The sequence below is a fragment of the Hippopotamus amphibius genome, chromosome 1 (genome assembly GCF_030028045.1).
Source record: "Hippopotamus amphibius kiboko isolate mHipAmp2 chromosome 1, mHipAmp2.hap2, whole genome shotgun sequence".
NCBI classification, from domain to species: domain Eukaryota; kingdom Metazoa; phylum Chordata; class Mammalia; order Artiodactyla; family Hippopotamidae; genus Hippopotamus; species Hippopotamus amphibius.
The window spans coordinates 95,115,249-95,130,924 of record NC_080186.1 but is presented as its reverse complement, the minus strand read 5'-3'; the positions used below and the strand labels follow the sequence as shown (position 1 = coordinate 95,130,924).

The 15,676-nt window shown below is 41.6% G+C and overlaps 1 protein-coding gene across 8 annotated transcripts in view; it reads right to left on the bottom strand.

Moving 5' to 3' along the window:
- Window positions 1–15,676, bottom strand: part of FNDC7 (fibronectin type III domain containing 7) — a 43,285-nt gene that overhangs the window by 16,044 nt on the left and 11,565 nt on the right. For 6 of the 8 annotated variants that reach the window (XM_057722301.1, XM_057721956.1, XM_057722472.1 and 3 more), the window contains 5 exons: window positions 11,859–12,113; window positions 5,256–5,516; window positions 3,186–3,443; window positions 1,954–2,208; window positions 62–319 (listed from right to left, as the gene is read on the bottom strand). In XM_057722301.1, the coding sequence (XP_057578284.1) occupies window positions 62–319; window positions 1,954–2,208; window positions 3,186–3,443; window positions 5,256–5,516; window positions 11,859–12,113 (1,287 nt within the window). The remainder of the gene's footprint in view (window positions 1–61; window positions 320–1,953; window positions 2,209–3,185; window positions 3,444–5,255; window positions 5,517–11,858; window positions 12,114–15,676) is intronic. The other 2 variants (XM_057722388.1, XM_057722550.1) reach the window with 2 other exon arrangements.

The following is a 15,676-nucleotide window of genomic DNA, read 5'->3' as shown; positions in this document are numbered from 1 at the left end:
GCGCTTCCTGAGGGACACAGCTGGGGGGAGCTGTTCAGACATCAGTGAAAGAAATCCATACCTGTGGTTATAAATCGGGAAGTACACGATGTATTGCTGCCCCGGACTTCGCTGAAGGAATACACTGTGATGTTGTACTTGGTGTCACACTCTAGAGCAGAAAGGGTGCAAGCCGGAGCAGTGTCATTGCACTCAACCACCTTGAACCCATCCACAGCCTTGGTTTCATAAAGTTCAGCACCACGGACCGGAGACCAGATGATCTCTACTGTGTCACTGGACACCAGCACAGGGTTAATGTCACTGGGACAACAGGGAGCTGAAAGCAGGAGCAGAGAGAATGGAGGTCAGTACAGGAGCCACTGTCAGAGGGGGATATTGAGTCCTGGTGTCCCGGAGCCTAGAGCCTCTGTGCTATCCTCTTAAGTCACTGCAAGAATCTCCTACAGGGACTTCCTTGGCGGTCCAGTGGTTAAGACTCCATACTTCCACTGCAGGGAGCGTGGGTTTGATCCCTGGTCGGGGAACACATGCCAAGCACTGCTGCCAAAAATAAATAAGAATCTCCTACAGGCTGGCCAGCTCCCATCCTGGCCTAACACACACTAAATAGAGGATAAATTCTCTATGCACGACATTCAATGTTATCACAAGCTCTACCCAGTCTACATGTCCAGCTGCCCCTCCCCACATCCTCTGACTCACCAGACTCCTCAATACCTCACCCCACACATAACTTTATTTCCCTATGCCTCAAAGACTGTGTCCACACTACTAGAATGAGGTTCCGTTCTTCTGCCTGACAAAATCATGTTTAGTCTAACTTCCAGATCCTATCAGTCTTTCCAGACACTAAACTAGATAAAACTGGGGGAAGGAGGAGGGGAGGAAGCATTGTATTAGTAGAATTTAGAAGAGGCCCTACATTACCTTACGGACAAATTCTGACAAATGTCCAACTCACATGGGGTTTCTTTGGAATGCTCTTGCCCCACCTACATTCCATCCATCCTTAAGAATACAGTTCAAGGCCACTCCCTCTGGATGGCCCTCCCGTGCTCTTGAGACATTATTGATAGCCTCTTACTCCAAATTCCAAAGGTACCAATTATTTGATTCCCTCATCCTGGTAAAAAGGTATTGTAATCCAGCTTGTATTTTTATTTATATAATTATATTATAGTGTTCTTGTTTGTAAATATAGTTAATTTTAAGCTACTCCATTCATTCTTTAAAAATCGAGCATCTCCTATATGCCAGTCACACTAGGATAAGCATTCAGGATGAACAGATAAATAAAACATACTCCCAGCCCTTTGAAGACCCAAGGCTAGTGGAGAATAATCATTACAGTAATTACGATGCTAATAAAAATATTTGCATTGTGCTTTTCTCACATACAAAGACCTTTTCATATTCATGTTCTCATTATTATTTGTCCCATTTTGCAGTGGCAGATACTAGGCACTTATTTAGCAAGGTGGACGTCATCATTCCCATTTTACAAATGAGTTGGTGGTCAAGTTAGGACTTAAACCCAGAGGTCCTACTCCAAAGCCTTCCACAGCATGTAGCATCTTTGCATTTCTGTTTTCTGGGCTTGGGGAAAGAGTGAACTCTGAGACCTAAGGATTACCTCCCCTTCAGCATTCAGCTCAGGGCTGAACACTGAGTAGGTCTTGGTGGAGGGTTCAACTTTTCAGAGCAAGCTTGAATAACAACATTCTTTCCCTTCTTTTCACTCCTAAACCTTGCATTCTTGTTAAGCTTGAGTCTGAGAAGTTTAAATTCCCTAGTCTGGAATGAATGTGAAAGAAGAGATTCACTTTCATTCTGGGCCCTAGAATGGCTCCCAGGTGGTCTATGTGAGTCAATAAGTGCCATGGGTGATCCATTCTGCTGCTGAGTGTAGTGAACTCAGAACTCCCGCTATAAGCATCAAGGGCAACTCACCTGTGGTATAATTAAACACATCCCCCAAAGGACTCTGCCCTGCCTTGTTATAGGCAAAAACACTAATAAAGTAAGTGAAGCCACACTCAGATAAGAAATTGCACTGGGTGAGGGAGGTGTTGCAGTGTACTTCCAAGCCATCGTCACTCTTCACAAAGGCCACGTAGTAATCACCCAGATCCACACTGGACCAAGCCACAGACAGGTGGCCAGGGGGCGCTTCTTGGATCGTCACTCCTCCAGGTGCGCAAGCAACTAGGAAATGATAAATAATAAACAGTTGTGAGGGGCTTCCCTGATGGCGCAGTGGTTAAGAATCTGCCTGCCAACGCAGGGGACAGGGGTTCGAGCCCTGGTCCGGGAAGCTCCCACATGCCGTGGAGCAACTAAGCCCGTGCACCACAACTGCTGAGCCTGTACTCTAGAGACCATGAGCCACAACTACTGAGCCTGTGCTCTAGAGCCCATGAGCCACAACCACTGAGCCCATGCACTGCAGCTACTGAAGTCTGCGAGCCTAGAGCCTGTGATCCGCAACAAGAGAAGCCATTGCAATAAGAAGCCCGTGCACTGCAATGAAGAGTAGCCCCTGCTCTCCACAGCTACAGAAAGTCTGAGCATAGCAACGAAGACCCAATGCAGCCAATAAATAAAAAATAAAGTTTTGAGAGTACTGCAAGAGATTTTCTTTGCATCTTTGCATAGTAGCTCTTCACTAAATGTCAGTTCTTATCCCCCAAACACACAGATATTTCTAAATTGAAGTATAGACCTTTACATATGTGTCTTTATCTCTTTGATAAGAATGAAAGTGGGAAGATATCTAAATACATATTCCAAACTGTAGACATTCCATCTTTATCTTAAAAAAATAGCTCCCACCAGGCCATTATCTGTACTGCACAGCTAGAGCTGTGTATCACTCAAACTGGATCTTAGAATATTTACAACTTTACAAATGCAAAAGAAAATAAACTAATTAGTGAAAGGTCTGGAATAGGAACCAGGCCTCCTAATTTTCAAAGTGTTTTTTCCAATGCACAAGATCTGGTTTACTATCAACAGTATTCAAACTCATCAGAATGTTCAACTCTATGCTTTCATTTAGACCAGGCTTTCATTTTTGCTTGTTCTAGAGCATTCTGGAACATCGTCATGTGATTATTTGTTTCCCTAATGGCAGTCACTTTGGCTTGCCAACCCCCCCAGTGATCTCACTCTTGTTTACATACCAGTTTTCAGGGTCACTGCTGAAGTTGATCCGCTAGATCCGGCATCATTACTTGCTAAAACTGAAATCAGGTACTCGGTTCCACACTGGAGAGAGGAGATGGTGCAGGAACTGAAAGTTGTACTACAGCTCAGCTTAGAAAAGTCACTCAAAGCCATCACAGTATAGTTGAAAGCTCCTTCTGTTGGTGCCCAAGAAACAGACGCTTTCAGAGCACCACTGTCAAAAGAGACTTGAATATTGGCAGGAGCACGAGGACCTACATTTTTGAGAAACAATTAAGGTTCTCTCAATAGCCTCAAGAACCCAAGTAAGATTTGGCCTAACAATATTGCAGAGCATGGAGGATGAGTTACTCCAATCATAGGATACTTGTAAGTGTACAAACAATAAAATTGGGATTTAGGGTACCTGAGAACTGGTAACACATCTGACATTAACTATGCAAACTCATAACTAGCTATGTGACTTTGGCCATGTTATTTAATCTTTCTGTTATTTATTTTTCTCATCTGTAAAATAGATCTAATAAGATCAGTCCCTAGCATATATAGATGCTAAATAAACATATTTTGAATGAATGAATGAGTGAATGCACAATTTGATAAGTGATTTAAATGATTAAATGAAATTATAAATGTGAAGGGCTAAGAGGGCCATGTGGGTATGTTATGAAGTGGTAGGTCAAATACTCTCTTATGGATTGATAAAGTTAAACAAATTAGTTTCAACAGCATTCCTTCTTTACTTTTGACACATGGTAAGAGATGTAAGAGCTTTTAGGTCACAGCTGTTTACAGAAGAGCAGACTTCCTACTCTAAATCAAAGGGAAAACAGGAAAGTATCAAGTGTGACGGTCACACAGGAAGGCAGTTTTTTAGCGTCTCCAAAATGATTTCCTCTGCCTTCTTAGAAATATGCCTTCCTTTCCTCAGGGTTATCCTCCTAAAAAAGCTTAAAGCCCTCAATAAATGCCTGTGGAAAGAAAGAATGAGTGAATGCCTTGGAAGAGGCCCAGGGAGACTGATTTGTCACAGACATCCTGACTCACCAGGCCCATCATGAATCACCTTAGGGCCACCTTGCTCTGATTTCTATCTAGAGAAGTAATATAAAAGGCAAACCGTTCTCTTTTCCCTACATTTCTGCTTCAGCCCATAGACAATGGGGCTTCCACTCCCCTCCAAACTAGGGATTGTTGAAGAGAACATTTCTGGTTTCTTTCCACCTTCTCCTTGGTCCTCCCAAGAGATGAAACGGCTAATCTGCTTGGTGAGTCCAGCATCTATTAGGCTATATTGTCAGAGGATGACTCACTCTGCCTCAAGAGGAAGAAAAATCTCTCTCCTTCCCTCTCTCCCATTCTTTTGGCTCACGGCAGCAGCTCAGTTTGGGCTTCCAGTTATCATGCAGTAGGATGCCCTGATCAGGTATTCCTGCAGTGGCGATTGTGAGGACACACACCATGCTCCAGCTTCTCAGCCTACAGCTGCAGGAGAGGTGGTGGGTAGCCCCACGTTGATCTCAGGCCCACGTTGAGGACTTTGGGAAATATATCTGATATTGATTCCCACCACGGCATAAAGTGCCCTAACAGGAAGTTTGTTTTGTTTGCTGCTGTGTCTCCAGAGCCATGCCAGCTCAAAGTTGGGACATATTCATTAAATGTCTGCTGAATAAATTCTTGTCTGGCCCAATTCTTTTTGTCTATCTTCTTGGTCAGAACCTAGGAAGGCATAAGAGGTGACTGGTAAATCTAACAACAATTATCTCCTGCTGTGTGATACTGAACATGTAAGCTGAAAATAAGCTGGCCGCTGGGGGGAGGGGGGGTGGCGTGGGGGTACCATGCTCTGTGTAGTCTGAGCAGCATGTTTTTACACAGGCAGTAAGCATTTACACTACCGAGGAGGAATAGTCAAGACTGTAAATAAGCTCATAATAAACTTAAATAGCTGCTGTCAGCTGCTCTGTACTTATTATTTAACACTGCTCTCAACGGCTGCAATGCACAGCCCTTCTCGTTACTCAAAAAGGAGACTGTCTGAGGCTGAATGGAGAAGTCCTTACTTGTTCTCTGATTGCAGGTGGAGTCATCCCCAGGCGTTCCATTGGCATTCCACGCATAGGCCTTTATGGTGTAGAGAGTCCCGGCGTCTAAACTGGTGAATGTCAAGGCGGTGTTGGTGGTATTCTCTTTCCATATTCTACCCAAACCGTTAGCTCGCACAATGGACACTGAGAATCCAATTGCCATATATACGGCTTCCCACTGCACAAGTATAGAGTCTGGACTTGGAGAGCTCACTTGTAGAATTGGTGCAGCCAGCACTACAAAGACAAAAACATGTGCATTTGCGTTATGAAAGTGCAAAAGAGGCTAATTCGAATTTAGGAATAGGTAATTTGAGGTTGATTATCCATATTATGAAAAAAACATTTGCTTTGCAATAGGATCCATGGCAGAGTCCCATTAAATAATTATTATTTAAATGTGCATTAATAGGGAAGATTAACTGCAGAGAACTCTCACGGAGCCCTGTATCGAGTCTAAGACCCAGCTTCGTCTGACTGTCTGCAACTGCCAGTGCTGGACACCTCACACCAAACTACAAACACGACAGGAACACAAATCCACCCATCAGCACAGACTACCTAAAGCCATATTAACCTCACAGATACCCTAAAACACACCACCTGACATGGCCCTGCTCATCAGAGAGAAAACACACAGAGCCACACACAGGAGAGCAGACACCAGACCCCCCCACCAGGAAGCCTACTCAAGACACTGGACAAACCCCACCACAGGGGGCAAAGGGCAGAAACGAGAGGAATTACTACTAGGCAGCATAGGGAAAGGAGACAGCAAATCCTGTAAATTAGACAAAATGAGAAAACAAAGAAATACCATGCAGGCAAAGGAGCAGGGAAAAAACCCACAAGACCAAATAAATGAAGAGGAAATAGGAAAACTGCCTAAAAAAGAATTCAGAATAATGATAGTAAAGATGATCCAAAATCTTGACAACAAAATAGAGAAAATACAAGAAACAGTTCATAAGGACTCAGAAGAACCAAAGAGCAAACAAACAGTAATGGACAACAAAATAGGGAAAATACAAGAAACAGTTCATAAGGACTCAGAAGAACTAAAGAGCAAACAAACAGTAATGGACAACAAAATAACTGAAATTAAAAATACTATAGATGTATAAACAGCAGACTAACTGAGGCAGAAGAACGAATAAGTGAGTTGGAAGAAAGAATGGGGGAAATAACTGCCACAGAGTGGGAAAGAGAAAAAAGAATAAAAAGAATGGGAGACAGTCTCAGAGACCTTGGTAACAACATTAAGCGCACCAACATTTGAATCATAGGCATCCCAGAAGAAGAAGAAGAAAAGAAAGGCTCTGAGAAAATATTTGAAGAGATTATAGTGGAAAACTTCCCCAACACGGGAAAGTAAATAATTAACCAAGTCCAAGAAGTTCAGAAAGTCCCATACAGAATAAACCCAAGGAGAAATACACCAAGGAACATATTAATCAAACTAATGAAAATTAAACACAAAGAAAAAATATTAAAAGCAGCAAGAGAAAAGCAACAAATAACATATAAGGGAAAACCCATCAGGATAACAACTGACCTTTCTGCAGAAACTCTGCAGCCCAGAAGGGAATGGAAGGATATACTGAAAGTCCTGAAAGAGAAAAACCTACAGCCAGGAACACTCTACCCAGCAAGAATCTCATTCAGATTTGAGGGAGAAATCAAAAGCTTTCCAGACAAGCAAAAGTTAAGAGAACTCAGCACCACCAAACCAGCTTTACAACAATTGCTAAAGGAACTTCTCTAAGCAGGAAACACAAGAGAAGGAAAAGACCTATAAAAAACAAACCCAAAACAATTAAGAAAATGGTAATAGGAACACACATGTCAATAATCACCTTAAGTGTAAGAGGATTAAATGCTCCAACCAAAAGACACAGACTGGCTGAATGGATACAAAAACTAGGCCCTTCTATATGCTGTCTACAAGAAACCCACTTCAGACCAAGGGACCCATATAGACTGAAAGTAAAGGGATAGAAAAAGATATTCCATGCAAATGGAAGCCAAAAGAAAGCTGGAGTAGCAATACTCATATCAGACAAATTAGACTTGAAAGTAAAGACTATTACAAGAGACAAGGAAGGACGTTACATAATGATCAAGGGATCCATCCAAGAAGAACATATAATGATTGTAAATATCTATGCACCCAACATAGGAGCACCTCAATACATAAGGCAAATGCTAACAGCCATAAAAGGGGAAATCGACAGTAACACAATAATAGTAGGAGACTTGAACGCCCCACTTACATCAATGGACAGATCATGCAAACAGAAAATAAATAAGGACACACAAGCTTTAAATGACACATTAGACCATCTCGACTTAATTGATATTTATAGCACATTCCACCCAAAAACTACAGAATACACTTTCTTCTCAAGTGCACACGGAACATTTTCCAGGATAGATCACATCTTGGGTCACAAATCAAGTAAATTCAAGAAAATTGAAATTATATCAAGCATCTTCTCTGACCACAATGCCATGAGACTAGATATCAATTACAGGAAAAAAACTGTAAAAAGTACAACCACACGGAGGCTAAACAATATGCTATTAAACAACCAAGCAATCATTAAAGAAATCAAAGAGGAAATCAAAAAAATGTCTAGAAACAAATGACAATGAAAACACAACAACCCAAAACCTATGGGACGCAGCAAAAGCAGTCTAAGAGGGAAGTTTATAGCAATACAATCCTATCTCAAAAAACAAGAAAAATATCAAATAAAAAACCTAACCCTACACCTAAAACAGAGAAAGAACAAAAAAACCCCAAAGTGAGCAGAAGGAAAGAAATCATAAAGATCAGATCAGAAATAAATGAAAAAGAAAGGAAGGAAACAATAGCAAAGATCAATGAAACTAAAAGCTGGTTCTTTGAGAAGATGAATAAAATTGATAAACCATTAGCCAGACTCATCAGCAAAAAATGGGAGAAGATGCAAATCAACAGAATTAGAAATGAAAAAGAAGTAACAACAGACACCACAGAAATACAAAAGATCATGAGAGACTACTGCAAACAACTACGTGCCAATAAACTGGATAACCTGGAAGAAATGGATACATTCTTAGAAAAGTACAATCTTCCAAGACTGAACCAGGAGGAAATAGAAAATATGAATAGACCAATCACAAGTACAGAAATTGAGGCTGTGGTTAAAAATCTCCCAACAAACAAAAGCCCAGGGCCAGATGGGTTCAAAGGCGAATTCTATCAAACATTTAGAGAAGAGCTAACACCTGTCCTTCTCAAACTCTTCCAAAATATAGCAGAAGGAGGAACACTCCCAAACTCATTCTAAGAGGCCACCATCACCCTGATACCAAAACCAGGCAAAGATGTCGCAAAAAAAAGAAAATTACAGGCCAATATCACTGATGAATATAGATGCAAAAATCCTCAACAAAATACTAGCAAACAGAATCCAACAGCACATTAAGAAGATCATACACCATGATCAAGTGGGGTTTATTCCTGGGATACAAGGATTCTTCAAAATATGCAAATCAATCAACGTGATACATCATATCAACAAACTGAAGGATAAAAACCATATGGTAATCTCAATAGATGCAGAAAAAGCTTTTGACAAAATACAACATCCATTTATGATAAAAACACTCCAGAAAATGGGCATAGAAAGAAATTACCTCAACATAATAAAAGCCATATATGAGAAACCAAAAGCCAACATCGCTCTAAATGGTGAAAAACTGAAAGAATTCCTTCTAAGAACAGGAACAAGACAAGGGTGTCCACTCTCACCATTATTATTTAACATAGTATTGGAAGTTTTAGCCACAGCATTCAGAGAAGAAAATGAAATAAAAGGAATCCAAATTGGAAAAGTAGTAAAATTGTCACTCTTTGCAGATGACATGATATTATACATAGAAAACCCTAAAGACTCTACCAGAAAACTGCCAGCACTAATCAATGAATTTATTAAAGTAGCAGAATACAAAATTAATGCACAGAAATCTCTTGCATTCCTATACACTAACAACGAAAAAGGAGAAAGAGAAAATAAGGAAACTCTCCCACTTACCATTGCAACAAAAAGAATAAAATACCTAGGAATAAACCTGCCTAAGGAGGCAAAAGACTCGTATGCAGAAAACTATAAGACACTGAGGAAAGAAATCAAAGACGATACAAATAGATGGAGAGACATACCATGTTCTTGGATTGGAAGAATCAACATAGTGAAAATGACTATCCTACTCAAAGCAATTTACAGATTCAACACAATCCCTATCAAATTACCAATGACATTTTTCACAGAACTAGAACAAGAAATGTTACGATTTGTATGGAAACACAAAAGACCCCAAATAGCCAAAGCAATCTTGAGAAGGAAAGATGGAGTTGGTGGAATTAGGCTTCCTGACTTCAAATTATACTACAATGCCACAGTGATCAGTATGGTACTGGCACAAAAACAGAAATGTAGATCAATGCAATAGACTAGAGAACCCAGAGGTATACCCACACACACATAGGCACCTTATCTTTGACAAAGGAGGCATGAATATACAATGGAAAAAAGACAGCCTCTTCAATAAGTGGTGCTGGGAAAATTGGACAGCTACATGTAAAAGAATGAAATTAGAACACTTCCTAACACCATACACAAAAATAAATTCAAAATGGATTAAAGACCTACATGTAAGGCCAGACACTATAAAACTCCTAGAGGAAACATAGGCAGAACACTCTAATGACACACATCAAAGCAAGATCCTTTTTGACCCACCTCCTCGAATAATGGAAATAAAATCAAGAATAAACAAATGGGACCTAATGAGACAAAAGTTTTTGCACAGTGAAAGAAAGCATAAACAAGACTAGAAGATACCCCTCAGAACGGGAGAAAACACTTGCCAACGAAGCAACAGACAAAGGATCAATCTCCAAAATATATAAGCAGCTCATGCAGGTTTATACCAAAAAAACAAATAACCCAATCCACAAATGGGAAGAAGGCCTATATAGACATATCTCCAAAGAAGACATGCAGATGGCTAACAAACACATAAAAAGATGTTCAACATCACTAATCATTAGAGAAATGCAAGTCAAAGTCACAATGAGGTATCACCTCACAGCGGTCAGAATGGCCAGCATCAAAAGATCTGGAAACAATAAATGTTGAAGAGGGTGTGGAGAAAAGGGAACTCTCCTGCACTGTTTATGGGAATGTAAGTTGGTACAGTCACTATGGAAAACAGTTGGGAGGTTCCTTAAAAAACTAAAAATGGAACTACCATATGATCCAGTAATCCCACCACTGGGCATATACCCAAAGAAAACCATAATCCAAAAAGAAACATGTACCATAATGTTCACTGCAGCACTATTTACAATAGCCAGGACATGGAACAACCTAAATGCCCATCAACAGATGAATGGATAAAGAAGATGTGGCACATATATACAATGGAATATTACTCAGCCATGAAAAGGAATGAAATGGAGCTATATGTAATGAGGTGGATAGACCTAGAGTCTGTCATACAGAGTGAAGTAAGCCAGAAAGAGAAAAACAAATACTGTATATTAACTCATATATACGGAATCTAAAAAAAAAAAAAAGGTACCGATGAACCCAGTGACAGGGCAAGGATAAGGATGCAGATGCAGAGGATGGACTGGAGAACACAGGGTTGGGGGGCGGGGGGTGAAGGGGAAGCTGGGATGAAGTGAGAGAGTAGCATAGACATATATACAATACCAACTGTAAAATAGATAGCTAGTGGGAAGTTGCTGTATAACAAAGGGAGATCAGCTCGATGACAGGTGATGCCTTTGAGGGCCAGGACAGGGAGGGTGGGTGGGAGTCTCAGGAGGGAAGGGATATGGGGATATATGTATAAATACAGCTGATTCACTTTGGTGTACCTCAAAAGCTGGTACAAAAGTATAAAGCAATTATATTCCAATAAAGAGCTTAAAAAAAGTGCATTAATTACAAATGACTCAGCAGAGGAATGCAGAACAGAGAAATTCTAATGTTAGGCATAACTTCAAGTGGAAGTTAGTAAGAAATTAGATAAAACCTCCTTGTAATCACAATATAAATGAATGGGGGGAATGATAGTTTATGCTATTTTAACGTGCATACAACCTTTCAGAAACATGGCGAGGTACAGCTTTAACAAATCAATTTGTCATGCTGATGACAGACTCTAAATGGTTTTATTTCCAAGTCAAAGTGCAGCAAAATCGCTTCTCTGTTTTTTATTCCATGTGGTCTTTATTGATAACTGAAGTTAAAAACAGAAATCCCTTTTTCAGAGATGTAAAAGCAGAGATGCTTTTAAAGATGCCCAGAAATGGGTTTATTTTCCAAAGCATCTGGAATTTAAATACCACCTCCTCCACAGATATTTGAATTCCAAAAAGATGTCACTTGGTGGCTTTCACTTCTGGGCCCTGAGTCATAGGCATTCCCATGACACAAAATTACATCATACATTTGCAGCCTCAGTATAATTGATCCAGGTCACAAGCAATTGCTCAACAGAGGATGAGCATCCAGCTACCTGTCTTTGCCTGTTTTGGAGGTGATGCCTGACTTCTTCCAGTGGGACTGATGGATCTGACGGTGATCTGGTACGAGGTTGCAGCCTTCAGGCCCGTCACAGTGCCTGGGGAATTAGCCACCATGGTTTCTATGACAGTGTTCCCATCTTTGGCCGTGAGGAGGTAACTGGTGGCCCCTGGCACTGTAGCCCATTCCACAGTGATACTGTTGCTGATTTTTGAATATGCCTGATCAATAGCGGGTATTTCGGGAGCTGAAAGAGATTTTGAAGGTGTACATTAGCTAGGGTATCTATAAAGATTATTTCTTTCATCATTTTACTTTTCAAACTAAGTCATTCTCATGCCATCCTTCAGACATAAACTTTGCCCTTATTTTCCAGATCAAGAAAAAAAAAAAGAGGAAAAGAAAGGCAAAGCTATTCTCCAGAAGACAGCCAGAAAGCTCAAACCTCCCATTTAGGAATGGGACTTCAAAGAGGTTTTTTCCAGTTGCTTCTGGGATAACTTGCACTTTTTGTACTTTTAAAAGAGTTAACTAAGAGGGGACTTCTCTGGTGGCACAGTGGTTAAGAATCTGCCTGCCAGTGCAGGGGACACGGGTTCAAGCCCTGGTCCGGGAAGATCCCACATGCCAGCAGCTAGAGGAAGAAAGCCCATATGCAACAACGAAGACCTAAAGCAGCCAAAAGAAAAAAAAAAAAAAGAAGAGTTAACTAAGAATGGGGAGTGATTTAGGGAAAGAACTCTGAGGGGAGGGAGAGTAATTGAGGGGCTTCATTCTGGAGGATTCTACTCCAGTTTGGCATCCTGTGAATCCCCCAGCCTGCTTTGTCACTGATCTCCCCTCCCTGCCACACCACTATGCTCTGTTGCATCCAGCAAGGGTCCACCTCCATCCCCCACCTCTGCCAAGGCTGTGATTTCCATTCATGCACTTTGCATATTTCCCAAGTGGCATTTAATCTAATGGAGGAAGAGGGAGAATTGATTTCTTTGTTTTATAATTGCTCCATCACACTGTCTTTAATATTATCAGAGTGTAATGATTTTCATATTCTTCTGTATAAAATAAAAATAAACTCTATTCTCTCCTTCTCTACCAAAACCTCTGCCCCAGCATAAGAATGAGATGCTATGGTCCCTCCTCACCCGGCCTGGTCCTGGTTTGCCAGGAGGCTGTGAATGCTTATGTCATGAATTTACACAAGGCATTCCTATGCTTTGGGTTTGGGGTAGGAGACACAACATGGTAATCAGATTTACTACTCTGCAAAACTCCATGGGCACAGAAATGTCCTGGGTGTAGGAGGTCCAAGTGCAAGAAAAGGTCAAGCAAGAATAGCTGGGTTTTAGGTTTGAAGCTGGCAATTGGTCTTTTATATTTAACGTATTGCATTTGCTGGGTTAAATCACTACATGCCAAATTCAAAACTGAAGGGCAAAACAAAACTCTGGGGCAGAGGAGAAGTAAACACAGTCCAAAGGTGTGATTTGCCAGTATTAACTCCCTCCCTCCAGCAGATCCCCGCCTGCCAAACCCCCATGTGCATGATACAGATGACCTTCTCTCTCTGTACCCATAGCCCAGAGAGTTGGCTTTGGCAGCATCTCAGAAATAATCACGCTGCAAAATTGAACAAAGAGTCCACTGTGCACTGGCCAGACATTCCTTGAACATCACCCAGGACGGTCTCCTTTGCCATTAAAAGAAAACTACGATGGTTCTATACGCTGGTGAAAAGTTGCAAGGGCTCATCTTAGCCATTTGCCTGCAGAAGCTGACTCTGCAAGAAGTGCCTATGTCCCCTTCCCACTGCAGGATAGAAAGCCCCTGCAGGGGGGTCACATTCATCCCTCCTACACACGCATCACCCCTTTCCTGCTCCCCCCAGTTATTTGTTCTCTGTTAGGGCCTTCTGTCCTCTAACTTTGTAGTATCTCTCAACCCCTGCTGCTTCCTTTGTCCTCGTTGTTCATCTTATCTCCTGTTAGCCAGTCCTGCTCATTGGAATGGACTAATTTCCTGGACAAATGACCATCAAACTAGACATTGTCATGACAGTGCCTTCGTGGAGTGGTTTGCAAGACATCTAAAAGGCTGGCATGGACTTCCTAGGTGGCGCAGTGGTAAAGAATCCGCCTGCCAATGCAGGGGACACGGGTTCGAGCCCTGCCCTGGGAAGATTCCACATGCCACGGAACAACTAAGCCCGTGCGCCACAAAAAATAAAATAAAATAAAAGGCTGGCGTGACACAGGCTATCTCCCCACAGGCTTGTCAAGGGGCCTGAGGATGCCACAAAATTTGTCCCATTGAACTGAGCTGGGAGGGGCACACTTGTCAGGACAGTAGTGCATGAAGCCAATATCAGCAGGATGAAACACAGGGCTTCATGGTGGGAAAATAGCAAAAGATTTGGATTTAAGAATATTGGATTTGAGCCCTGGCTCTGCCATTTACTTCTGTCTACAAATGTGTACAAGTGATTTAACCTATTCTAGTCTCAGTTTTCTCCCTTGAGTACATAGAATATTAATAACTTACATCTTTGACTTTACTTTGAAATGTAAAATATCTACATCTTAAGACTGTAAAGTTTTTTTTGTTTTGTTTTGTTTTGGCTGCATTGGGTCTGCTGCACGCAGGCTTTTTCTAGTTGCAGCGAGCAGGGGACTCTTCATTGTGGTGCACGGGCCTCTCTCTGGTGGCTTCTCTTATTGTGGGGCTCTAGGCACAGTGGCTTCAGTAGTTGCAGCATACAGGCTCAGTAGTTGTGGCTCTCAGGTTCTAGAGCACAGGCTCAATAGTTGTGGCATATGGGCTTATTTGCTCTGAGGCACATGGGATCTTCCCGGACCAGGGCTTGAACCCGTGTCCCCTGCATTGGCAGGCGGATTCTTAACCACTGCGCCACCAGGGAAGTCTAAAGATTGTAAAGATTAAGTGAAATACTGAAAGAAAGGTAGGAAGGTTTAGTGTGTATGCATGTGTGTGTGTGTGTGTGAGAGACAGAGAGCGAGAGAGAACCCGGATGAGCACATTTGGGGTATGGAAAAGCCAGACTGCATGGCATTGCCACGGAGGAGGTGCTTCCAGGGAAGGTGGGATTCTGGAGAGTCTGGCGTAAGCACAGGCTGGAGAAACAGAATGCCTGTTTACACATGGTTCTAGAGCAGCATCTGACCAGTAACAGCAATGAAAAAAGATCAACACCTCCATACTATGTTTCCCTTAAAGAGATGAGAAGATTGAGTAGGACATATAAGTCTCCATACATTAGCAGTGGTTCTTCACTCGTTCTTAGTTCTATATTTGGCCCACTTACTGCATTGATGAAAGAGAACATTTTATTCCCTAGATTTTCAATTAACCACTCTGATTAGTCAAAAGTGAACCACTTTGAGTCTCAGCATCTGTGCATTCTACCAACCTAGAGATCTAATTCAGCCCATGTGGCCCCAGTGGCCACACACAAACAGCTGATGCCAGAGCCCAAAGAGAATCGAAATACACACACCCAAAATAAAACCCCCTCTAGAGTATCAGTAAAACACATTGCATCTATTGAAAAGACGGGATGAATCAATTAACAACATCATCAGTATCTCGGTCTGCCTCATTCTTTCAAATTGTGTGGATAGCGTGGGACTGAAAAGGAGCCTGTTCTGATGGCTCAGTGGGCCTGTGGTCCTGGGACCCTCTAAGAGACAGTAGATTTTATCCAGTCAAAAAGCCACTTATTTTTTTTTTAATCCCTTTGTTTGGGTTGGCCAAAAAGTTCGTTCGGGTTTTTCCATATGCTATTACAGAAAA